General features: G+C 36.0%; 1 protein-coding gene across 2 annotated transcripts in view; it reads right to left on the reverse strand.

Moving 5' to 3' along the window:
* RNLS (renalase, FAD dependent amine oxidase) overlaps positions 1–26,606 on the reverse strand; it is a 246,461-nt gene that overhangs the window by 10,083 nt on the left and 209,772 nt on the right. For both annotated transcript variants that reach the window (XM_069460512.1, XM_069460511.1), the window contains one exon: positions 14,927–15,102. In XM_069460512.1, coding sequence (XP_069316613.1) covers positions 14,927–15,102 — 176 coding nt within the window. The remainder of the gene's footprint in view (positions 1–14,926; positions 15,103–26,606) is intronic.

A 26,606-nucleotide genomic window follows, 5' to 3' on the forward strand; every position in this document is an offset into this window, starting at 1 on the left:
TTGAAAGCTATAGGTGTCTGAGAGAAAAGAAACCACCTTTTCTGGGTGACCTAGCCAATTTATGTCTTTTAAAACTTCTTTCTTAAAACAGCTGACTCTCTATGCTAAGATTTTTGCAGCAAAGAAGAAATCATATGCGCATGTAATATATTTGCTATATTATTAAGAAAAGTGATGATAAAGATTTTTTCCTAACCATACATTGCATATTATTGAAGATAACTGATACTTAGAACTGGGATAATAATGATAAATTGGGCACTGATTATGCAATTTAATCTATTTTTAGGTGTATTTCCTTGATAATTATACCTCTTTTGGCCACTGATTTTTAGGCTCTTAGCCCTATGTCATCTTATGCTACAGCACTTAATATTCATAAAGAGCTTTATCAATGCATGGGTGCTTTCTTGCAGAGATGGTACATTTTTAATTGGTTTTTATGTGTTACGTTCATCATTTCATCTTTCCTCTGTTCCATCTCTCCAGTGTTCTATTATATTTAATGATGATTTCATAAACCTATTTCTTTGTTGTGCTTTAGGGAAAGGCTTGCCTGCACTGTGGACTCCTGACTACGGAGCTCTGTATCTGGTACTACAGAGAGCTGCTGTAAAATTTCTATTGGTTGGAATACTCTAGGTATGAAGAAAGTGATGTGGTTTGGTCAATTCTCAGTGGAACTTTTCACTTTATTGGTATTTGTCTATTCTATTTTAATAAACCATTGGGTAGATGCAGGCAGAACGTGCCACAAATCAATTATATGATCCGTATAGCAGCTTTAGTGGGCTCAAACGGCAAAGGACATACTTTGCTGAAATTGTATATTCAATTGCTAAGGTCTACATTGACTCTGTTTGGACCTATTCTATCTATTAAAATCCTGGAAACACTGGCGCAGACTATTTTGATGAGGACTTGCTCAGAACAGGCACACAATAAAGAATGAGATACGGTTTTCTCTAGTACCATTGCAGTAATAATGGACAAAACAATAGTCATATTACATTCCCCTTTAGAGTTTTTAATTTAATAGAAAATTGTTCTGCCCTTCAGCAAGCTTTATTGTGTTCATTCATTCATTCTTCAAGTATTTGTTTTATTCCTAGGAGTCGCTGAGCACTATGAAAAGTGTGATGGTAAAAAACCAGTTCCCTTCTGTAAGGAGATTTAACAGATTTGGAATCCTTTTGTTTTCATCTATATAAAAATGTTCTGCCACAATCTCTCAAAGGATCCAATTGGTTGGGATTCTAGGATGAAGAGGGCCAAAAATGCTTTCAATGGTGAATCCAGCTGAAAATCATTTTTCCTCTTCAACTGGGCCTCATCACTTCTTCCCCTGCTTAAATTGACAGCGGCTTAGTTTCCCACTGACTCAATCCTTCTGCATCCCTTCTCCTATTCCCTATTTATCCTTCTTCTTGACAACCCAGAAACATGGCCATGGGCATTTCTTTCTGGTTCTCACTCATGTTGAATGGACCCAACAGCTTTATGTCTGAGCTCTGGGATTACGGCAGAAAAAAATGTAGCCATTTTGATCTTCAGGTCTAGAAACAACCTTCCTTCTACTCTTTCCACTGTGAAAACAAGAGGTCAACTCCTGTGTTCCTCAGAGGGATAAAAGAGACAATAATGGAAGATAAAAAAAAAAGTGGTTTTTAAAGTCAGCCTAATTGAAGTATAATTTAGCTATAGTAAATTCATTTTTATATGTACTTTCTATAAATTTTGACATGTAACTGCCACTACAAACAATATAGAGAACATGTTCATCACCTCCCAAATTTCCCTTGTGCCCCTTTGTATATAATCCCTTTCTCCCAATCACAGCCCCTGACAACCACTGATCCATTTTTTTTCATCCCTACGGTTGCACCTTTTCCAGAAAGTCATATAAATAGACTTTGAGTCTGATTTCTTTCACTTAGATAATGCTTCTAAGATTCACTCGTGTTATTGCAGATATTGCTAGTTTGTTCCTTTCGATTACTGAGCAGTTTTTCATTTATGGATGTACCATAATTTGTTTATTCATTTACCAGGTGATGAATATTTGGGTTATTTCCAGGTTTGGGCAATTATTAATAAAGCTGCTATGATCATTTACTTTTAGGCTTTTGTGTGGATATGCATCTTCATTTCTCTTGTGTAAATCTCTGGGAGTAGGCTGCTGGGTCACGTGGTGGGGGTGTGTTCAATTTTATAAGAAACTGCCAAGCTGTTTCTCAAAGTGGCTATGCCATTTTGCATTCCCACTAGTGGCATGTGACAGTTCCAGTTGTTTCACATCCTTACCAGCATTTATTATCTTCAAAGGTTTTCTATTTGAGCCATTCTTTTTTGTTGTTGTTGTTGTTTTTTTTATTGAGACAGAGTCTCACTCTGTTGCCCAGGCTAGAGTGAGTGCCGTGGAGTCAGCCTAGCTCACAGTAACCTCAAACTTCTGGGCTTAAGCAATCCTACTGCCTCAGCCTCCCAAGTAGCTGGGACTACAGGCATGTGCCACCATGCCTGGCTAATTTTGTTCTATATATATTTTAGTTGGCCAGATAATTTCTTTCTATTTTTAGTAGAGACGGGGTCTCGCTCCTGCTCAGGCTGGTCTCGAACTCCTGACCTCGAGCGATCCACCCACCTTGGCTTCCCAGAGTGCTAGGATTACAGGCGTGAGCCACCACTCCTGGCCATGAGCCATTCTTATATGTATGTCTTGGCATCTCATTGTAGTTTTAATTTGCCTTTTCTTAATGATCATTGATATTCAGTATCTTTTTGTGTGCTTATTTACCATCCATGTCTCTTCTTTTCTATGTGTGGTAAAACACACATAAAAAAAAAATTTACCATTAGTAACAACCACTGGCAAAAACTAATCTGCTTTCTGTCTCTATGGATTTTCCTATACTGGATATTTCACATGAATGGAATTATTCAAGACGTGGCCTTTGTGACTGGCTCCTTTCACAGTAGCAGAGTGTTTTCAAGGTTCATCCATGTCATGGCAGGTACCAGTACTTCATCTCTTTTTATGGCTGAATGATATTCCATTGTATGAAGATACTGCCTTTTGTTTATGCATTCATCAACCGATAGACATTTGGGTTGTTTCCATCTTTTGGCTTTTTTGAATCATGCAGCTATGAACATTTGTATACACAGTTTTGTTTGAACAAGTTTTAAATTCTTTTGAGCATATACCTAGGAGTGGAATGGCTGGGTCATATTGTAATTCTATGCTTAACTTACTGAGAAACTGCCAAACTGTTTTTCACAGTGGCTGCACCATTTTACATCCCCACCATCAAAGTACAAGTGTTCCATTTCTCTACATCCTTACTAGTACTTGTTATTGTCCATTTTTTAAAAATTATAGCCATCCTAATGGGTGTAAAATAGTATTTCATTGTGGCTTTGATTTGCATTTTCTTAATGAATAACGATGTCGGGCATCTTTTCATGTGCTTATTGGCCATCTGTATTTCTTCTTTGGCAAAATGTCTATTCGAGTCCTTTGCTCATTTTTCAGTGGCTTTTTTTTTTTTTTTTGCTGTTGAGTTGTAAGAGTTCTTTATATATTCTAGATAGTAGATTCTTATCAGATATGTGATTCATAAGTATTTTCTCTTGTTCTGTGGGTTGTTTTTTCACTTTCTTGATAATCCTTTGATGAACCAAAGTATTAAATTTTGATGCAGTTCAAATTATCTTTTCTTTCATTGCTTATGTTTTTGGTATCATATCTAAGAAACATTACCAAATCCAAAGTCATGAAAATTGACCTCTACGTTTTCTTCTAGGAGTTTTATGATTTTAGCTTACATAGTTAGGTTTTTGATCCATATGGGGTAAATTTTTGTATGCAGTGTGAGGTAAGGGTCCAGCCTCACTCTTTTGTATGTGAATATCCAGTTGTCTCCATGGCAAATATTGAAAAAACTATTCTTTCCCCATTGAATGTTCTTGGGAACACAGTCAGAAATCAATTGACTGTGGGTAGGGGTTTATTTTTGGACTTTCAATTGTATTCCACTGATCCATGTCTATCCTTATGTAAGCAGCACACTGTCTTGATTACTGTAGCTTTGTGGTAAGTTTTGAAATTGGAATGTGTGAGTCCACCAACTTTGTTATTTTTGAAGATTGTTTTGGCTATTTGGGGGGGCCCTTGCAGTTCCATATGAATTTTAGGATCAGCTTTTCCATTTCTGCAAAGGCCACTGGGATTTTGATGAAGATTATAATCAATCTGTAGATCACTCTGGGTAATGCTGCTGTCTCAAAAATATTAAGTATTTCAATACATGGTGGCTTTTCGTTTATTTAGGTCTTCTTTAATTTCTTTCAGCAATGTTTTGTAGTTTTCAGTGTAGAATCCTTGTGATGCTATAGTTAAATTCACATCTCTTCTTTAGTAAAGTGTTCTTTCAAATCTTTTGCCAATGTTTAGATAATTTGAGCTTTTAAAAAATTATTGATTTGTGAGAGTTCTTTGTATATTCTGATAACAGCCTTTTATCAAATATATGATTTGCAAACATTTTTCTAAGTCTGTGGCTATCTTTCATTTTCCTAATATTGTCTTTCAAAGACATTGTTTTTTATTTTCATCAAGCTCAATTTATCAATTTCTTCTTTTATGGTTTGTGTTCTAAGAAATGTTTGCCAAATCCAAGGTCATAAAAGATTTTCTCCTATTTCACCTAGAAGTTTTACCCTTTAAAGTTTTATGTTAGATCTATGATCCATTTTTAGTAAATTTTTATGTATGGTGTGAAACACAGACTTTTAAATCTAGTTACATTTTAAAATTTTTATTTTGTTGCTTACTAAATGTATCACTTTAGGAAAAACATTCAATAGGAATCTCAGTTTCCTCATTTAAAGCAAAGATCATATTTGCTTCCTGATCTATCAGAACTGTTGTGAAGATCAAATGAAAACAAGTATAAAAGTGTTTTCTAAAATCAGAATTATAAACATTAACTTCTAGTTGACAGTAACAAAAGTAGAATGGTATAAGAAAGTGTCATAATTGGGAGAAAGCCAGAATTCAAAAAATTACTACAGTAAAGTGAGGTGTTTAAAAGCACTTGTTTTTAAAGAGGCCTGTGCCTGGATTCCAGTTTTGCCATTCCCTGGCAGCTGAACCTCAGACAAGGTAGGTACCTGGACTCTCTAATCCTCAACTTTCTCACCTATGCAATGGGGAAGGAATATAAACTCCACAGGGTGGTTGGAGGATGAAGTGAGTTATATACAGAGCCCGTGAGCTACACAGAGTAAAGAATTAATAAATAGCATTTTTGAAAGAGAAAGAGAGAGAATGAAAATATATATATATATATATATATATATATATATATACTGTGTAATAAAATGCTGATGTGGACTATCTCATGGCATACAGAAGTGCTATAACACACGATGGCAAAGACCAAGTGAAAAAGAAAGAACAAGGGAATCTGAAATAGAACCAGTACAGCCTCTACTTTAGATACTTCTAACTGTGGTAATAGCAATGTCCCAGCCAGAAGATATCAACAGCACCGTAACTGAGCAGAATTGAGCTAGAGGACATTATCCAGACATCTTAGTATGACCAACTAGAAGCACGGAGTCAGCTTATCTCTCCAGCCTCATCGTCCCACATTCTGGTTGCTCCCTATGTTTCCACCAAACTGTATGGGCCATTCCTCAAATGCGCCTTGCCTCTTTGACACTTTGACTCTGGAAAAGTGCGTGTGTTTTTGGAACATTGCTCCAAAATCACTCCCTTTGCCTGTCTTCCTCATCTTGCAGGATTTAGCTCAAGTGAGATCTCTTATTTTAGGAAGCTATTTCTTACCACTTTTTCCTCAAGTCTGCTGTGTGCTTACAGAGTACATTGTGCTTACCTTTTGTATAGCAAACATCACTATATCATGATTATCTGCTTACTGGTCACCCTTGCTGATTGATTCTACGTGAAATTCCTTAAAGAAGGGAGATGTTGGCCGGGCGCGGTGGCTCACGCCTGTAATCCTAGCACTCTGGGAGGCCGAGGTGGGCGGATCGTTTGAGCTCAGGAGTTCGAGACCAGCCTGAGCAAGAGCGAGACCCCACCTCTACAAAAAAATAGAAAGAAATTATATGGACAGCTAAAATTATATATACAGAAAAAAATTAGCCGGGCATGGTGGCGCATGCCTGTAGTCCCAGCTACTCGGGAGGCTGAGGCAGGAGGATTGCTTGAGCCCAGGAGTTTGAGGTTGCTGTGAGCTAGGCTGACGCCACGGCACTCTAGCCCAGGCAACAGAGTGAGACTCTGTCTCAAAAAAAAAAAAAGAAGGGAGATGTTTTTGAGTCTTTGGAACCTAGTACAATGTCTGGTATATAGTAGGAGCTCAACAAAGTATGTTGAATGAAAAGGTGAGTATATATTATTAATTTCTAATGTGGGTATAAGCAATTCTTGTCAACTAAACTTTTTTGTTTGTTAGTTTTACAGCATACTGCTGATGTCCACTCTAAACAGATGAGGAAGACTTACTCTTTATGGAACAGTGTAGGGCCTATTTCTCTTAGGGAATCTATGCCCATGTAATAACATCTACCATCTGGTTTTATGCATTAATACTGAGTACAGATGAATATATTTAGAATTTTCCCAGGACCAAAGACACAGACTCCTTTTTAAAGTTTTCTATGGAGTATTGCTGTTCCAAATAATTAGTTGTTCTGAATAAGTGTGATACTGACTACATGGCAGGGTAAGTTCCAAGAGTACTTGAGAAAAAAATGACTTCATTTAAACTCATATGTGTTAAAACATTTAATAGTTCATATAATATGGAATTCTGTGAAAAGGGGAAATATCTGCCCATATAAACTTCAATTAAACTGTGACCGTACATCCTAATTCAATGATGAGAATTTCTCAGCTGGTGATCTCACACATGTACAACCTCATAATAAACTGAAGCGAGGGGTTAGTTATATGCCAGTGACAAAGAGATGGGTGATTACTGAATGGAATGCTCAGCACTGACACCTGTTAGGTGTCCTGTATGGGGTCATGCTGTGGTCCACCTGTCTCAAAGGGCCTGTTTTGGCTCTCCAAAGGTTCTATGAACTTACGGTGCATAGGCAAGCATGCTCTTGTGGCCATAATTTCTTCAGGAAATGTTGACTCATGGCACAAGTGTGTTAAATTACCAAACACTGGAAAATGTGCAAGTTAGTTTAGAAATGAATGGCAAGAAGTTGGAAAATCCTTCAGCAAAAAAAAAAAAACAAAAAAAACAAAAACAAAAAAACAAAACCAAACACCTAACTGGCAAGAGTTCCTTGTTTCCACAGGGATCTGCCACTTTCATCTCACCTTGTTCTGATGTTATTCAATAGTCCCTCATGGGCATGACTAAGTGTCACAGCCCCTGGCATTGAATCAGTCCCTACTGAGACAGCCCTGTCCAGAACTATTTATATATATGAAACAGAGAGAAGAGAAAAGAGAGAAACTCTGAAAAGAGTAGAGAGTGAGTAAGAAAAGAGAAAAAGTGGGACAACATGTGGGCATGAAGAGAGGTAATCAAGAAAGGACAGCAAGGGACATGCAGTGATGAGCTCCCAACAAAGAAAGACCATCAAAGCACCGTCACCCCACGTCCTCCCTACCTCCTCCTCCTCTTGCTACAACTATCTGGTAATATTAATTGAGAAATTGCTTTGCACTAGTGTCTGTAGTAAATATTTTCTACAGTGTTCTCTCATTTCACCCTAACCACAACACGAAGGCTAGGCTTAACTGTTACCATTTATAGATGAGGACCTTGAAGCCTACAGTTGTGGTCTAGCCTGTGCCAAGGCACACATAGAGCCCACGTTTGAATCTGAGTCTGTCCGACTCCAAAGTTCAATATCATAATCATATCACATTATTAAAAATCTAGGAATTAGCCAGGTGTGGTGGTGCACACCTGTAGTCCCAGCTACTCAGAGGCTGAGGTGGCAGAATCGCTTGAGCCCAGGAGTTTGAGCCTAGGGTGGGCTATATAGTGACACCCTGTCTCTTAAAAAAAAAAATAGGAATTGTAAAGCACAAATATGGGAGAAAAGTCGTAGGAATAGTGTTAGAATGACCAAAAGAGCTCGATTTCATTGTGGAAATGAACTGTAATATAAAACAATGCACCTAATGTTCTTTAATAACTGATTATTGTATTTCCAAGTACTTATCCTAGAAGGCCATATATGTATATCCATATTCATGCACTGGTCAATGTCTTTGAGGGTTGCTAGGTTTAAAATTGCTTTTAGAATGAGCTTACTGGACACATTAAAACAGATAAACAAATATAAACCAGTTGCATTTCCTTAGTTACATTGAAAAATATCTTAAAAATTGTTAAGAATGACCCTCCAATTTATTAAAAAGAGTTAAGTACAAATTACTTTAGTTGTTTTTAAAACAATAAATGTAACCTCAAATTTCAAAGACCTGATCTAACTGGTGATATGTGGAAGAGTATGCGTCGGGCTCTGAAAGAGATGACCGATCTTGTTGAAATGGGTATAGCTTGTCAAAGTGGCGGGACACTTTGAAGGGGACAACAATCCTTTGGATTTACAAGATTGATATATTTATGAAATCAGTCACTGCCTTCCAGTGTCACCTCACCTAAAAGAAGAAAATGAAGGTAATAATAGAAAATGCATAGAAAAGAAAAAGAGAAAATTAAACCACCTGAGCTTTCAATGTTCTAGTTAGACACAATTACCCACCAGAAATTAATCTTACAAAAGAATAATGGAAGCATATGGGTGGTCTGTTCTGTGTGCACACCTACTTCCCCCCACCTACAAATCTGTAAGGAAAATTCTGGCTTTAAGCTACCGAACATTTGCTCTTTTCTCTCTTACTCCTTCTAACTCCTGGCAGTACTTTGCCAAGTGAGCTAATCCATTGGGGATGACCTGAGGAAGCAAAAATGGGGACTTTGTATTGAAAAGGGCAAAGAGTTCCTAGTTTAAGAGGGAAAAAAAAGAATAGAGTCAAAAGTGAAGAACACGAATAGAAGGGTGAAGAAAGGAAAGAGAAAACAAGAGATAAGCCTGCATGGCCGATTGTCAGGGAAAGTTTCTGTGGGAATTAAGAATTAAGGGTGCAAAAAGAGGATTTGAGGGAGCTTTCAGAAGTGAGACATACAGGGAATTAGAAGAGAGATTTCCAAAGTATCATTGAAGATGATAAATTTTGGATATTCTTTAAAGTTTCTGTAAGTGATATCAGTAAAGACTGGAATTAATTTAAATTCCTTTTGATTGCTGGCTTGTGTTTCTTTAACTGCAATAGTATGCCAAGTCTGGACCACGAGAGGCTCTTGAGTTATTCAGGTTATAGCAGTATATTATTTATAGCAAGTGTTGCTAACACTGGATTCATGGAAGGATTTTAGGGTTGCTGATAAAGCCTCATAATTGGATGCAATTTTTGTGTTTATGTGTATGTGTATTTTTTTTTAATGAAGAGAATCTTTATGTTCATAGCTTTTATCAGATCCTTTAAGAGTTCATGATCCTTCTCACAAAAAAAAAAAAAAAAAAAAAAAAGGAAAGGGAGGAGAGTAGGTATAATCTGAGTGCAAAAGGCTAAGTGAAGAAATATAACTATAGGATATAACTGATTTCTAATTGTACTGTGCAAGCTTAGTAGGCTAGTCCAATTCCATTTATTTTGCCAAAGATATCAATGTATTCATTCACGACCTCCTTTCTCTCCCTAAATTTCTCTCCTGATGTCCTTGGTATCTGAAAATATATTTGGTGATTTTTAAAAAGTAAAGCAATCCGTGAGAGTGCTAAATAAAGTTGGGGGAAAGGGCCACTAACATTTTCTGGAACTGAAGAAAGATGAGGAAAATTAGAGCAAAACCCAAAAGCAAACCAGAAATGTACTATAGTTTGAGAAAGGCATCACGGTAGACACTGAAACAGAGGAAAACACAGCAAAAAAATAAAATAAAATAAAAATAAAAATAAAAATAAAAAAATGGTCAGAGCATTAGGGTTATCAAACTGATTAAATGTTCCCTGGCAAGGTACATGGAAAGGCATTGTCAGTTACTATTCTGCTGAAAAGGTTAAAAATATTACACAATTAATTAAAATTGTTACAGAAATCTTGATTCAATGCATTGCAGACTAAGCATCAAGTTATATTAACTGGGTAAACATTCAAATTATGGAGGGCAAATAGCTGCAAAAGGGAGGAACTGAGAACCACAAAACATGTGCCATTGCTTTGCTAAGTTTGTTTGAACCACCTACTCAAGTGCTTTATTCAAATCCAAAATAGGAGGCACAAGAGCAGCTCCCAAGTCTTACCAACACGCCTTCTTTCCTCATCTGCCTCGTTCCTCATTGAGGAGTGGCAGCCACAATAATGCACCATTATTTTACTACTCAAGACAAAACTCAATTTAGAGTCTTAGAAGAAGGCCTTCAGCAAATCTTAGTGTTTAGGGTTTCATGGGCAGTGTACTAGACATATTGTAGGCATTCATTAAATCCTTATTGAATAAATAACTAAATGAATAAATGAACAAACATTTTTTACCCCACTGCTGCCATTGTGATATGTGACATTAGAGATGGTGCTGGGCATGAGAGAGCAACAACACCAGGGAAACTATAAACTGCCCCCATGTAAAATACTATGCTTATCTCTTGCTGATAGCAGCCACTGCCTTACAGTGGCTTGAGCCTTAGAGAGCTGATGCTTTCTGCAGAGGTTTTATGGGGTAGAGGTAGATAGTACCTCATAAAGGGATCCACCAAGGGATTTGGGGAAAAGGAGGGTGTGGTAGGCAGAAATAATGCCCCTACCAAAGATGTCCACATCTCAATCCCTGGAATCTGTAAATATGTTATGTGACATGAGAAGGAAGTTTTAAGGTTGCAGAAGGAATTAAAATCACTAATCAGCTGTACTTGAGATGAGATTAGCCTGGATTATCCAGCTGGGCTCGATGTAATCTCAAGGGTCATTAAAGGGAGAGTGAGGTAGAAGAAAAGGCCAAGAGTAGGTGAAATGGGGGAAGGATTTGGATCCGAGTTGCTGGCTTTGAAGATGGAGGAAGGGGCCTCAAGCCAAGGAATATGAGCAGCTTCTAGAAGATGGAAAAGGCAAAAAAATGGATTCTCTCCCAGAGCCTCCAGAAAGGAACACAGCCCTGACAACACCTTCATTTTATCCTAGTGAAACCCATTTTGGACTCTGACCTCCAGAACCACAAGATAATATAACAAATGTGTGTTGTTTTAAGCTACAATGTTTTTGGTAATTTGTTACAGGAACAATAGGAAACAGAGGATGAGTGAAGAGAAGGGAAGGACTTGAGAGGCACATTATGCTTTTTGTCTTTATTAGCCATGGGCTCTTAAGGAAGTCATTTCATCTCTTTGAGGGTTCATGTTCTCATCACTATAGGAGGTTAAAACTAGCAAACTCACGAGACTACTTTTAAATATATATATATATTTAAAATAATCCATTTAGGATTTATTTTTACCACTGGATAGATTTTTTAATTTTTATGATGACTTTGTTTTATTTTTATAATGACTTTATTTTTTCTAGAGCTGTTTTAGGTTCACAGCAAAATTGAGAGAAAGGGTTCCCTGTCCCCACAAATACACAGCCTCCCCATTATGAACACCCCCCACCAGAGTGGGACATTTTTTACAACTGATGAAGTGTCTACATGATACACCTTTATTTTCCCAAGTCCATAGTTTACATTAGGGTTCACTCTTAGTGTTGTACATTCAGTGGGTTTGGGCACATGTATCATGACATATGTCTAGCATTATGGTACCAGACAAGTATTTTCCCAGCCCTAAAAATCCTTTTCGCTCTGCCTAGCCATTCCTTCCTCATCCCTAACCCCCAGCAACCACTAATCTTTTTACTGTCTCCATAGTTTTGCCTTTTCTAGAATGTCATATATAGTTGGGAATCAAACAGTATGTAGTTTTTTTAGATTGGCTTCTTTCACTTAGTAATGATGCATTTAAATTTCTTCCATGTCTTTTTATGGCTTGATAGCTTATTTCTTTTTAGTGTTGAATAACAGTCCACTGTCTGGATGTACCAGTGTTTATTTATCCATTCACCTACTGAAAGACATTTTGGTTGCTTACAAGTTTTGGCAGTTATGAATAAAGCTGCTATAAACATCAACGTACAGATATTTTGTGGACACAAATTTTCAGCTCCTTTGGGTAAACACCAAGAAGTGTGACTGCTGAATCATATAGCAAGATGATGTCTAGTTTTATAAGAAACTGCCAAACTGCCTTCCAAAGTGGCTGTGCCGTTGTATATTCCCAACAGCAATGAATGAGTTTCTGTTGTTCCACATCCTCGCCAGGATTTGGTGTTGCCAGTGTTCTGCATTTGGGCCATTCTAGGTGTGCAGTGGTTTCTCATTGTCATTTATAAGACTACTTTCGCTGTTAAATGAGATCACATCTTTGAATCACCACCCGCCAGGTCTGGCACACTGTACGTGCTCATTATTGCTCTTCCCCTTCTTCTTTCCTTTTCTTCCCCACCCTCCACAGTCACCAAGTGTCAGGATGCAGTATAAGGACCATCAAAGAAGAGAAAAAGAGGAAAAACAAAATGAATAGAGAGAAAGAGTCAAGACTGAGGGGTCTAGAATGGGGAATTCACACTGGCTACCAGCCACCAGCCACCAGCCACCAGCCTCAAACGAGACTTTTGTAAGATGAGGGTGTGCAAGGCTCTATCATTTGTTTTCCAGAGAAAAAGAAGAGAAGGAAGGGGTGGGGTGTGGAGAATAGGAGAAGATTTGGGTGGAGCAGGACACGGAGAGGAGGAAAAGAACAAGAACATAGGGTGGGACCCAGGCTGGAAGAAAATATGGCGTGATTTCCCCTGCAATGGCACTGTGACTCCACTCAAAAATGAGTGAAGCTTAAAAATCAGTTAGTTGTTCCTCTTCCTTTTTTTGTCCCTGGTCCTACAACATCTTTCGCTTCAGTTTAGCACTGTATTAGGCCGTATTCGTAACAAACATACATGAATTCATTGAAGGCAGATCATAAGTGCTGGGATGGCAAGGGAAGAAGGGTACACATATTTATGTGAAATTCCAAAGGTTAAGGATGGACCTTTTGAAAGCATTGGAGAAATGCTCTCTTGAGGAGATTAGCTGAAAACCAGTTAAATTATATTAAATCTCTGGACCTTTCATTAATTATTCCTTTTTTGAAGGTGATGTTTATGTACATATGAAATGCAATGTAGGTAAGAACTCTATCATAAATGGCAATATTATGTTCTGTAGAATGATCCTCAAGGTACTATGAGAGGTATATGATTAGTGGAAAATGCAAACTTTCAAGTCTGAATAACTTATTCCCTTTCAGGTTTTGCAGCCAATGTAACCTTCATGACTACAGAGTTGTAAATGTAGTGGGATAATTTCAACATCCAAATTATAAGAAAAATCATTGCTAGGGTTTGGAGGTACATTGTGTTCAAGGATTTCTTATTAAATTTTTTGATGTTGCACAACTTTGAATTGGTCACTGTGTGGTCAGGACAAATCTACTTTTATTAACACATCAAATTTTAAGAAATAAGTAGATTTTAAAACCATTTTTCAGTTAATTAATAAATTATTTATGAAAATGGCATAAAAGAAAACTTCACAAACTATTGTTTCTTTTAAAAGAATATTTATAAACTGCAAAGTTACTCTGTGTGTAATATATCTAGCTTCAAAGTATATTAACAAGATTACTTCTGTTTCTTTTTCAAGCCAAGCTAAAATCGAGTTAAGTATTATTTAAAGACATTAGCTATTGAGATTTTTCAATGCTTTTAAAAGGAAAAAGTAAAGGCTTCTAAAGTGACCATGACATGTTTAAGTAAATATTTTTCTCAAAGGTTCCTTGTATAATTTAACTTGAGAAGATATGGGTAAACATGCAATATTTTAGGAAGTAGTTTACCACTTACTCTGATTTTGGAAAGCCCTTTAAAATATATAAAATCTGCTGCAATTTTCTACAGCACCACTTTTTCTAAAGGCTTCAGAGCTTGGATAACCAATAGTGCTGATATATCAATTAATCAATGGGCTCAGAAATCCCAGGGGGAAAAAGGGACAACTCATTGCTTCTTTTCTGTCTGACTTTTGCTCCACTGTCCCTTACATGACTCACTACTGAGTATGTAGATCAAAAGACTTTTCATACAAATACTCTACTCACAAACTTCTGTTGCAATATGAAGAAATTTTCAAAAACAGTCAACATTTACTTAGTATAAAGAGCTTTAAGTCTGAACTAGTAGAGTGATCGGCAGGTATATCTAACTCTGAGACACAGCTCAACTAGCTATTCTATACAGGTACTTATCTTTCTCCCCCAGAGAGCTTGGCTGGCAGCAGTCAAAATCAAAGTGAAACTTAATAAAAATGAAAACTGTAGTAGCAAAAAACACTCACAAGGTTAATTTGACAGATTGTAAAAATTTGGGAGGTTATAGTGGTTTTTATATATCCACAGTACTGATTTAGAAAAGCCCCAAAGACATAGCTGCATTTTGATATATAACCTGCCTTGCCTGCATAGGAAACCCTAGAATATCGGGGGTATAAGTCTTGAGATGCTAGAATTTGAAAATAACACTGATGCAAGCTGTATGCACCTCTCTTCGAGAAACAGCAGGACAAGAAAACCTGTAGAAGTTATACTCATAGGTTGGGCAAACACAGAATTGCTCCAAAGATGACATTAAAATTTCTTTTCCTAGAGAATGGCAAAGAATGACAAAGTCAAATTAGTTCTGTTGGCCTATAAAGAAAATTGTTGTGCTCCTACCACTGGATTCTTTGATTACCTGTGAATATCTCCATTTCTGGCATTTGGTAGCGATGGGCTGAGGCAAACCTGGCAAAATGTTTTCCAGCTGCTGGAAGATTAATTCCTGTACATCCTCAATTTTGTGTTCCAAGTATGTAACTCCAAATGGGACAGTGGTATGAATCACCAGGGAAGGCCCGATTTCTGATGACTCTGTGGCATAAGAGGAACATAAAGATACATCTCAAAATGGGTAGCATGAAAGCGTCTCTCAGCATGTCAGTCAAGATCACAATAATCAGGCAATAAATGGAGGAAAACCAGATTCTAATCTTTAAAGCATAAATTAAGCTATTTCTGAAATTCAAAATCAAGCTTCTCTGAAGAGGACGACAGATTCAAGATGTGTTTTAGAGAACAAATTATCAGGTCTTGCTAAAGAACTGGAAGGAAGGGTCAGAAGAGCACTTAATATGTACTGCTTTGGGCATAATTAAATTTACTGGTATGTTTTGTCTGCTCTCATTCACTAAATTGCAAGCTCTTCAGGACAGGATCCAATTTTTAATACACAAACTATATCTTTCTTAAATTCTGAAAAGAAAGTCGATGGTCAATAAATACTTAATCTCATTCATTTTATGCTTAATGGATTGCAAAGCATTTTGCTGAAATTATACAAATGCCAGAGTATCATTAGCATGTTCATGCAAAAATCAAGCTTCTCTCTAAAAACAGACTTGTCCTCATCATGCTCTTCTTTATCTTTTAAATAACATTAAAAATAGAAGTCTGCCTCATTCATTATATGAAAAAATTTTACATTTTTGTTTGTCATTGAATTTTTTTGCTATATTTTTATAATCCCAAATAATGAGTGTCTGCTTTTACTCTTTAATAGAATGTAGGGCAATCAAAGCTTGAGTTGAAAGCAACTTAGGCAACTGAGGCACTAGAAAGCACAATCTTGGAAGGAATGATAACAAGAGTTTGTCTGTTATTTGTTTAAATCATGCAAAAGAGAAAGTTGAGGGGAAAACAATAATAGATCTGAAATGCATGAAATATAATGTGAAAGTTGGCATTCCTTCTTGCTGGAAGAAAAGAATATTAAAGTGTGTAAGGCACTGACAAGAGCTGGCATATCTGATTCTGAAAGTCTTTAACTTAAGATTGTAAAAGGTAATATAATGATCTATTCGAATTAGATAGGTACAATTTTACACAAGAAAAAAAGGGTTGACATAAGCCAGTTACTTGCTATGTGTCCATTTAACCCCTTTACATTTCAGGTTTTAGTTTTGTTTTGGTTTTTGATTTTTTTAAAAATAAGCATAAGTTAGTACCAATCACATGCCTATGGCGTGGATTAAATAACACAGTGTGTATAAAATGCTCAGCACAGTTTCTGGCACAGAGTAGTTGCTCAATAAATGTAAGCTATTGAAGCTCTGACTCGGGGGCGATGGGGGACATGGGCAATATATATAACCTAAACTTTTGTGCCCCCATAATAAGCTGAAATAAATGTAAGCTATGGAAATAGAAGCAAAATGCCAGATCCAAGGGGAAGTTTCCCAGGTGTTGCTCAAATGATAGGTATGAGCTATTTTTTGTAAAAGTACTTCACTTCTCCATTGCACTTGGCACAGGAAACCCTGGCTTATGGATTTTACAGCAAAACACCAGGGAAGAGAGTCCCAACATGCTGCAAGCCTTTTTAAAGTGGATGAGTGCTTCTGGACAGTTTCACATATTTGAGGTGAGGAATCTGAATTCAGAATCTGCACAGTGAATGCAATGGCAAGCCAGACTGTATGCTGTTTTTACCTCCCAGTAGCTGGAACAACTTGAAAGAGGAAACAGAGGGGCCATCTCTTTGAACGTTCAATGTGTAAGCTGTCAGTGAAGTTTTCACAGGTACTGTACAGAAGGAAGGACCCAGGAGGGCAAAATCTCAAGTTCTTTCATGAAATACCATCTCAGGGAGTGTTATGTATGTTATCAGTTAATACATTCAGGAGGGCTTGTTCACAGTGAGGGGGTGTCAATGCCTCCCTTCCTCATGCGGAACCAAATCTTCCCAGAGACAGAGAAAGCTATTGGGTCAGCCTTCTGAAGCAGGATAGTTTGGGCTCTGAGTTGACTTATCTATGGCAGTCTTCAAAAAAAAAAAAAAAATGAATGCTAGCTGCGTGCTGAGAATTGGAAGGTTGCATTGACCCAGCCATTTGTCTAGGGGGAACTCGTAAAGTCACTAAGACCAGTGATGGTGTGATGCCAGGTTTCTCCCGTTTATATTAGCCATCCACTCCAAGGAGAGCAATAAAAAATGAAATTTAAGACCTAAAGTGAAACAGTTCTTGCATAACAATGAGAGAACAACCTGGCTACTTGTTTTTATGGGAATTGGACAATTTTTTTTTTTTGAGAATTAAATTTAAAATTTGAATAGCTACGACCTAAAATGATGAGTTTTAGGGGAAAACTCCCCCAACTCCAAATGAAAGGTTATTTTTAGAAGCTAAAGTCCAAAAACACAAAGAGCCAACCAGAGTTTAAACATGACCAAGGTTTGGAAATAGAGTATTATAAAAAGCCACAGATACCTTAATGGGATTCAGAGCATAAATTTAGTATAATCATTATTCCTTGGTCACTGAGAAGCTAATGATGCTATCTTTCTTTTTGTTTTCTTTTCTTTATTCAGTTTAACAAGAATAGCACTTTGCTTTTGGCATTTTAAATGTAAAGTTCATAGAAAGTTGATAATTATTTCTGTACTTTGGGAAATCAATGGCTGGAGAGTCAGAAGATAAGTATTTGAACCCCTGCATTCTTAATAGCCCTGTGGTCTTGGACAACTTAATCTCTCAGCCTTCACTTTCCTCTGTTATTTAAAAGGGAGCAATACTACTTACCTTACAGAGCTGTCATGAGGATTAAATGAGTTAAGCCACATAAAAGCCTTTCTTCAGATATAAAGTGCTACACAAACTTAAGGGATTCCTAGATAATATTCTTGTTTTGACCTCTATGCTCTGGAAAGAGTAGCTTTAGAAAGGGATAACAGAGTTGACTTCTCTCAGAGGATTAACATTGAGATTAAGATTGGGGTGTCATTACATCAGCACCCCAGGAACAATGGCAGACTATTCCTGAGCATAGGCACATTTTTTTTTTGCAATTATTGTAGCAAAACAGATATAATATTTGCTATTTTAACTTATTTTAAATCTATATTTCAGTATCATTAAGAACATTCATCATTATTCTGTAACAATCACCACTATCCATCTCCAGAAATGTTTCATCTTCCCAAACCGAAACTCCATATCCATTAAACAATAACTCCCTATTCTCCTCTCTTCCTGGCCCCTGGCAATCGCCATTCTATTTCTGTTTCTATGAATTTGACTATTCCAGGCACCTGACATAACTAGGGTAATATAATATTTGTCCTTTTGCAACTGGCTTATTTCACTTAGCATAATGTCCTCGAGGTTCATCTATGTTGTAGCATGTGTCAGAATTTTCTTCCTTCCCAAGGCTGAATGATATCCTATTGCATATATATACATATATATATATCACAATTTATCTATTCACCCTTTGATGAACATTTGGGTTGCTTCCACCTTTTAGCTATTGTGAATAATGCTTCTATAAACATTGGTGTACAAATGTCAGTTCAAGTCCCTGCTTTCACTTCTTTTGGGTACACACCCAGAAGTGAAATTGCTGGATCATATGGTAATTCTATCTTTAATTTTTTGAGGAATAGCCATATCATTTTCCACAGTGGCTTCACTATTTTGCAATGCACAAGGGTTCCAATTCCTCCATATCCTTGTCAACATTTATTTTTTGTTTTTTAAATAACAGCTATCCTAATGAGTGTGAAATAGGCACAGCAGTTTTTAGTCTACAATTTTGGTGGGGGTCAGACACTGAAAGCTGTAATAACAGCAGCAGCCCAGAAGCAGCAGCAGCACTGCCATCTGTTAACAGAGTTCTAAGACACAGAAGGCTCAACCATTAAATAATTACAACCAAAAGCTATGGAAGTCAACTACTCTCTAAACAGAAACTACAATTTGTTTTGGAATAAACACTCTAGCTGCCTCATATCCATGGTCATATCAGTTGTAACAATAAACATTAATAGGTTAAATTTGCTTAATTAAAGACAAAGGTTGTCACAATAGGCCAAAAATACAAACAAACAAACAAACAATAAAAACCCACACAACTACATTCTGCTTATACTAAAAGACATTTTTAAAACAAATTCCAACTCAATTATGTTGAGTGAGAGAATGTGATTTGTGTGATGCTTTAAGATTTGTCAAATGGCCTCATATATGGTCAGTTCTCGTAAGTGTTACGTGTGCTTGAGTAGAATTTTCTAGACATTGAATTAACATTTTACAAAAATTTCATTAGAACAATCTCATTAATTGTATGGTTCTCATAAAACTAAATTCTTACAATTTTTTTTGTCTGCTTCATTAATTATTGAGAGAAGTACATTTCCTGATGATGGTATGTTGGCCAATCTCTCCTTTCAGTTTGACAATTTTTGCTTTCTACTGAAGTTATGTTACTAGTTTCCTGATATTTGAACCCTTTAAAAATATATAATATTATAAACATCTTTACATCCAAATGTGCTTTTTACTTTAGGGTTTAATTTTTGCTTTGTATTTATTCCCCTCTTTTCAACACTTGTTTCTTTTTTGAATTAAAAAAATTGCCTTCTTTTTGATTAAAGCATTTTTACCTTTTAATCTATTTTCCTCTTCTACTAGTTTGGAAGTTACACAGTTTATTTATATTTTAGGAGATACTCATATATTTAAGCATCCATATGAATTTTAAAGTCAAAAGTTAAACAATATTTTTATCCTTCTCCTACATAATATTAGAACCTTAGAAGACTTTAACGCTGACTTTATATATTTTTTATTATTCAGGATTATTTTAATTCCTTGGTTTCATCTTATACAGTGAATGTTTGTTTATATTTATCCACATCGTCCTTCCTGGATCTCAGAGCCTCCCTATTCCCAAAGAGTCCTTTGAAGTTTCTTAAATGAGGTTCTATTGGAGGTAAGGTCTCTCAAGTTTTTTTCTTTTCCCTATAAATGGCTTTATTTTACCCTCATTTGTAAAACATATTTTTTGGTATATAATACAGATTGAAACATTTTTTTAGCACTTTAAAGATATGATTGTAATGTAGATTAGTTTCTATTGAGGATGTTACGAATTCAGCTCTTAAATTGATTGCAGGTCCTCTGCAGGTAATTTTATATCTGGCTGCTTTTATAGTTTTCTCTTTGTCTTTGGTGTTCTGCAGTTTTACTTAAATATCTTCAGGTTTCTTTTTGTTTACCTTCCTTGACCTCATTCATTAGCTTTTCTGAATCTGAAGTCTCAATTTTCTCATTAATTTTGGAAATTGTTCAGATGTTAGTTCTCCAAATATTTCCTTCTTCCCATTCTCTCTATCCTCTCTTCATGGAACTCTAATTAGAGACATGTTAGATATTCTCATTCTAGCTTCATATATCTTGATTTGTTCTTAATATTTTCCATCTCTATCTTTCTGTGCTAAAGGCTATGTAATTTTTCTGATTTATCTTTCAGTTCACCATTCTCCTTACATTTGTGTTTATTCTGATGTTTAATCTGTCCTTTGAATTTTAAATTTAGTTATTTTATTTTTCATTTGTGAAAGTTTTATTTGGCTCTTTTTCAAATCTGCATGATCAATTTTGATAGTCTCTTTTTCCCTAGGCATACTGTCAGTACTCTCTTTTATTTCTTTAAACATATTCTATATAGTTATTTTACATTGTGTGTCTGGTTTTTCCAAAATATGCAGGCTTTATAAGATTGATTCTGTTTTCATTTTTGTTGTTGTTGTTCTTATTGTTTTGGGTGACTATTGCTCATAATGACATACTTCCTTGTGTATTTTGTGAGATATACATATATACACACACATGTATATGTACACACATGGATATATAGATATATTTCTATGGTAAGCTCATGTTTCTAGAAACTTTATCTGAGATATTCTTTGAGGCTTGAGTTTAAAGAGTGTTCCTTTGGAGATTTGCTTTTGTTTCTACAAGATGTCTTGGGACAATATTGTCCATCTCTGCTTTAACTAAATTTATACAATATGCTGGCAGACTGAATATTCTGGCACTGAATCTACCTAAGGGCAGGTTTGTAATTTGGCATCTCAGGAAAGGCATTTTATTTCTTTTTTGTTTTTTTCCACTCCATTTAAAGACAAGCAAGCATCCCCATTGTCTTTCTCTGCCAGACAAGATGTATCAGATACAGAGATGTTTTTTAAAGTCATAAAAGTGAATCATCCCATACTAATAAACTTTTAAATCTTAAATGAAAGATGATTTTTCTTGAAAATAAAATTTATCAAAATTGACTCAATTGAATATAAAATCAGTAAAAAGCAAAAAAAAAAAAAAAGAAATTGAAAACAGTCAATACATTAATTTAAAAAGAAAAGTCTTCAGGACAAGGTTTCTTTACTTGTGATTTCTCTCAAATTGTTAAGCCAGCATAATGTTGACTGCAGACACACGTATCACATTTACAAATATAAACACACATACTAAACTACAGAACATTCTTCTGTACATTTATAAAGAGAAAACTCATGAATAAAATGTTCACAAATCATATTCATTTTAAAAATTCATCAATAACAATACATATTTTCCAATAATTAGTCTACTATAATATACCATATTAATTGGCACAATTAGGTAAAACATGATGATATCAATATATATTTAAAAGGCATCCATTAACACTTAATATCAATTCATGGGAAAAAAGGAGACAATATGAAAAAAAGTGACTTCCTCAAAATGAGAGTGAATATCTTTTTTAAGCTGATGATTTATATTGTATTTTACAATGAAACACTATAGATTTTCACAATAAAATCAGAAACAAACTAAGATTCTTGGTAACACCAACGGTATTTAACATTGCTCTAGTTGGTGCAATACAATACAAAATGGAAAAAAGCTTTATAATTATTAGGAATGAGGAAAAATGATATGATCAAAAACAATAGTGAACCACATTAAAATCAATCAAATTTAAAATTTTGATAATTAAATTGATATCTGTATAAAATCAGTGATAATTAGCAAGAAAAATAATTCTTAATTCTACAAGATTCTTTGGAATTTGACAAAATAATTCCAAAGAAAAAATACAACAAGGAGAATCTTTAATTTTTTTTAAATGAGTGGAGACTTGCTTTGCCATATATTTAAATACATTATAAAGCTATATTAATTAAAATAGCCTGGTATTGTTTGATAAAAATAGTTGATGAATCAGAATAGTTACTTCTGAAAAAATTCTAAACCATATTTTTATTAATAGGATAGGATAACAGCAACTTAATAAAGCAATGGGGAATGAATGCATTTTTAATATTGCATAGTAAGTTGGACATACGGAAAAATTAACTACTCTCTTTCCACTTCTGAGCCAAATTTCTCACCATTTTTGATTTCCTACTTTGGTAAACATAAGAGGAATGTACATTCTTAGGTCATACAGCATCTCTGCCCCCAGGTTTACTATTACAACTTTATACTAAAAGTTCAAACTCACTGGGACACCCTTATTCACATGCAAATACATCAGAGACAATTTCCATCGGATAAATTTTATTTTTGGCAGTATCAACCAAGGGACAGAGATTGGCTTCCCCAAAGGCCAGCTCTAAATTCTATCTCTGACAGGGAAGTAGAGGACTAAACTTAAGGGGTGGCAAACTTTATAGTTGCAGATCAAGAGCAACAAGAAATGGGTGAAAATGTTTCTTCAATTGCCGATTCAATCAGATGAGTGTGTTGGTGTCTTGTGCAGTGTATGGTGCCATGAGACACGTGATTGAGGCCTTGCAGGAGTTTCCATCTTAGTGGGGGAGATGAGATACATCCAAAATAATTAGAGAACCATTATCTGCTAAATGGTACAGCATTGACAGTGTGTGTAAATAAAGTTCAGAAAACAGACAGATTCATGTGAAGAGAGGAAGTGGACAACGGGCTGAGGGCCACACGGCTCGAGGGCTGGTGGTCAGCTCTCCTTCCTCCTGGCAGTGGAGGTTGGTGGTAGGTTTGCCTCTCCCCACTCCACATGGAACTGGCTCAGCTATCCTTGCCTTCAAGCCGTGAGAGCTCTTGTCACAATTTAGCTTTTTATTCGTCTCTGGGGCCAGTAGTGCCTATAATGGAGAGTAAGCTAATCACATCATTAAGTCCAACCAAAAAAACCTAACTCCACCTTGACCTTGAGAGAATAGCAGGGGAGAGGGAAGGGAGAAGGGTGGGGAAGCGAAAGGGAGGCTGTGAGGGAAAGATACATGCTCTTGATGTCTCCCTCCTTCCTTGCCTACCTGGCGGAGCCAAGGCAAACAAGCATGTAGCTCTCTGCCACTTGGCATTCCCCATCCCTGGCAGCGTGTCTGCTGTTCTATGAATCTACCACTGGCCCTAAATCAGGAAACAGGCCTTACTATTCACAGGGACAACCTGTGGGTTTTATTTGCTTTTTAAAAATCTCAAACCTATTTCTTATACGTAGGTTATAGAAGCCAAAATTCTGCTACAAGGGCCCAATTCACCACATATTCTGGGCAACTTCATTATCTCCAACACTATCTGCTGCAGGGACTTCTGTAGTAAGTATTTATATTCATCCAACACAATTTTATGGTTTTAACTGAAGAGTAAAATTCTGAAAGCGTAAGCTTCTGAAATGATGGCACAGGCGCCCAAAAGATGGTTTTACTCAGTCTTCCCCTTTACTTGTTTCCTTTTTATCCCTTTGAAGAGAAATAATTGAGGAGAAATAATTGTTTTATTTTCTTTCATATTACTTCCCTAGAGGTAGGGGACTGTGTTAGTTGATAATAGCAGTTGTTTAAATATCTATTTAAAACCATTGAAGAGGTTTGAGTGAACAGCCTCATTTGGGAGACTTAAAGATAACAGCATCTAAAGAAGTGACAGGAGATGGTAATTGGCCTGAAAAAGATTCAGAACAATAAACAGAAATTGCATTCTCATCAGCAATTAGATACCAAAATTATCGGACAAACCCCTACTTCCCTTTTTAAAGGTAGCATATATATTTAAAAAGGGAGAAATGATAGGGGTGAAATGGCACCCTTCTAAGTCACAGGAAATATTATTCAAGCTTAAAAGTGTTTTATCCCCTTCCTGCTGAAAGGTATACTTAACCCTTCCTAGGAAACTATGATGTACCATCTAAGATTTACAGAAATTTTGGGAGTGTCATTTTTCCCCCCTAAGAAACAAGATACACTTCATCTAACACAAAGAATTCGGGTCCCTTTCTCCATCCTAATTGCACAGTTTTTGAGGGACATCAGTTGGGCTTTGAATCCTGTTTCCCCACTCTCTGGCTATGTGACTTTAGGCTGGTCATAATGTTTCTGTGATTCCTCAAGTCAGTGTCTCCCATAGGATGTTCTATGATATAGTAATAGTAATAGTTAGTAGAAAAGACAGCAGCAACAACAAAATTCCTTGAACCAATATATTTTTGAAATGCTTGTTTTAAGCAAAAGTAAGTGCTCTATTATCATACACAGTCCCTGTATGCTTATGTATGGTGTGATTCTTTAAAGGAAAGATGAAATTATTTTTGGTGTTTTTAAACTACTTTTATGTAAATTGCAAAACTATAAAAAAAAGTTATTCAAACACAGGGAGATGGTAAAAATAAAAGCTTAGCTTCTATCTTAGACCTGGCAGCCTCACTCTCCAGGGGTAACTACTGTCAACGGTGTCTTGGGTATCCACCCAGAAATTTTCTCCACATGAGCCTGCATATTTAATTTCCTCTTTAAAATGGAAATACAATCTTACTATACCTGTTGTTCATTAACTTGCCTTTGTTCATTTAACATATCTTGTGTAGCTTTCTATCAGTTCATGGGGATCTACCTAATTTTATAGTATGACATCATGGTTTGTCAGTAAGTCTCTCAGAGATGGAGATTTCATTTTTTTTTCCAGTTTGCTGCTGTTCCAAACAGTGTTGCAATGAACACATTTATTTTGCTATGGTCTGAATATTCGTGTCTCCCCAAAATTCATATGTTGAAATGTAACCCTCCATGTGTATGTATTAAGGAGGTGATTAGGCTGTGATTAGGTCATAAGGGCTAAGCCCTTGTGAATGGGATTAGGGCCCTTATAAAAGAGGCCTGAAGGAGCTTGTTTCCCCTTTCAATCGTGTGAAGATGCGGCAAGAAGGTGCCATGTTTGAAGCAGAGAGTGAGCCCTCATCAGATATCAAATCTGTTGGCACCTTGATCTTGAACTTAGCCTTCAGAACTGTGAGCAAAAAATTTATGTTGTTTACAAATTACCCAGTCTAAGGTATTTTGTTATAGCAACACAAAGGGACTGAGATAATTCACATATCTTTGTTACATTTATGTGAGACTATCTCTAGGATAAGTTCCTAGAAATAGAATTTCTGAGTCAAAGGGTAAGCACTTTTAAAATTATTTTAACTATAGCTAAATGGCCCTCCAAAATTATACACCCTTCAATAGTGTATGAAAGCTCTTGTTTCTCCATATTCTTGCCAACACTGGGTAATGTTTGCTAACCTGCTAAGTTAAAACATATCTTATTTTATTTTTAGTTTTTAGTTAGTTACTTGTGAGTGTGTTATTTTCCCATACAAATCCAATTTGTATACTCTTTCCCAGAGATCTGACTTCTTCTTGTCCTACTGAAGACAATAGTGCTAATCTCAGAATTACTGTACAGATTAAATCCAGGTAAAGTGAGTTCAGGGTTTGGCACACAGTAAGTGCTCATTAAGTGCTATTTGGAAAACCTATCTATCAAGCCTGACTCACTTCATTTCAAAGGATTCGAGTTACTGAGGGTTTATTGTACCTCACTTCATCGATGGAAAATCTGAATCTCAGAAAATGATGCATATGGGAGGAAAGTGTTCCCCTGACTCATAGTATTTATTACATTGTACTTTGTCTATTTATTTGTTTGTCTTCCCTCTAGATTGAGAGGTACCTGAATTTGTAATACATTTCTTTTTTTGTTCCTTGAAATCATGATCTTATTGAGTTAAAAGCATTTCAGCCATGGATAATTAGTACAATCTGAACCTACCCACAGCTCAATCAAGTCTAAGGCTGAAAATTTCCAATCTCTTTAAAAAATCAGCAAGCAGTTTTTCCTCTTCACGTTCATTGAGTTCACATCTCTTGTTCCAGAATGAAAACACTGCAACCTTGTTAACTATAAACTGATCATATTTAGTTACAATAATTAATTAACAAATTAATGTGAGATACCACCTTGGTAAAAATTTCAACAATTTATATTAAAGTCTTCACAATCATCTTCAGACTCTCTCTAAAATTGACTTTAAAGAGTGAAAATATCTATTTCTTTATAAATTTTTTCATCCCATTTAGCAGTGGATCTGATTTACAAACTTAAAACACAAGTTTCCATAGTAAAGAATATACCCAGCCCTGTTGGCTCATTCCTATAATCCTAGTACTTTGGGAGGCTGAGGCTGGAGGATCACTTGAGCCCAGGAGTTCAAGATTGCATTGAGTTATGATCACGCAACAC

The sequence above is a fragment of the Eulemur rufifrons genome, chromosome 28 (assembly GCF_041146395.1).
Source record: "Eulemur rufifrons isolate Redbay chromosome 28, OSU_ERuf_1, whole genome shotgun sequence".
In the NCBI taxonomy this organism is placed as follows: Eukaryota; Metazoa; Chordata; class Mammalia; order Primates; family Lemuridae; genus Eulemur; species Eulemur rufifrons.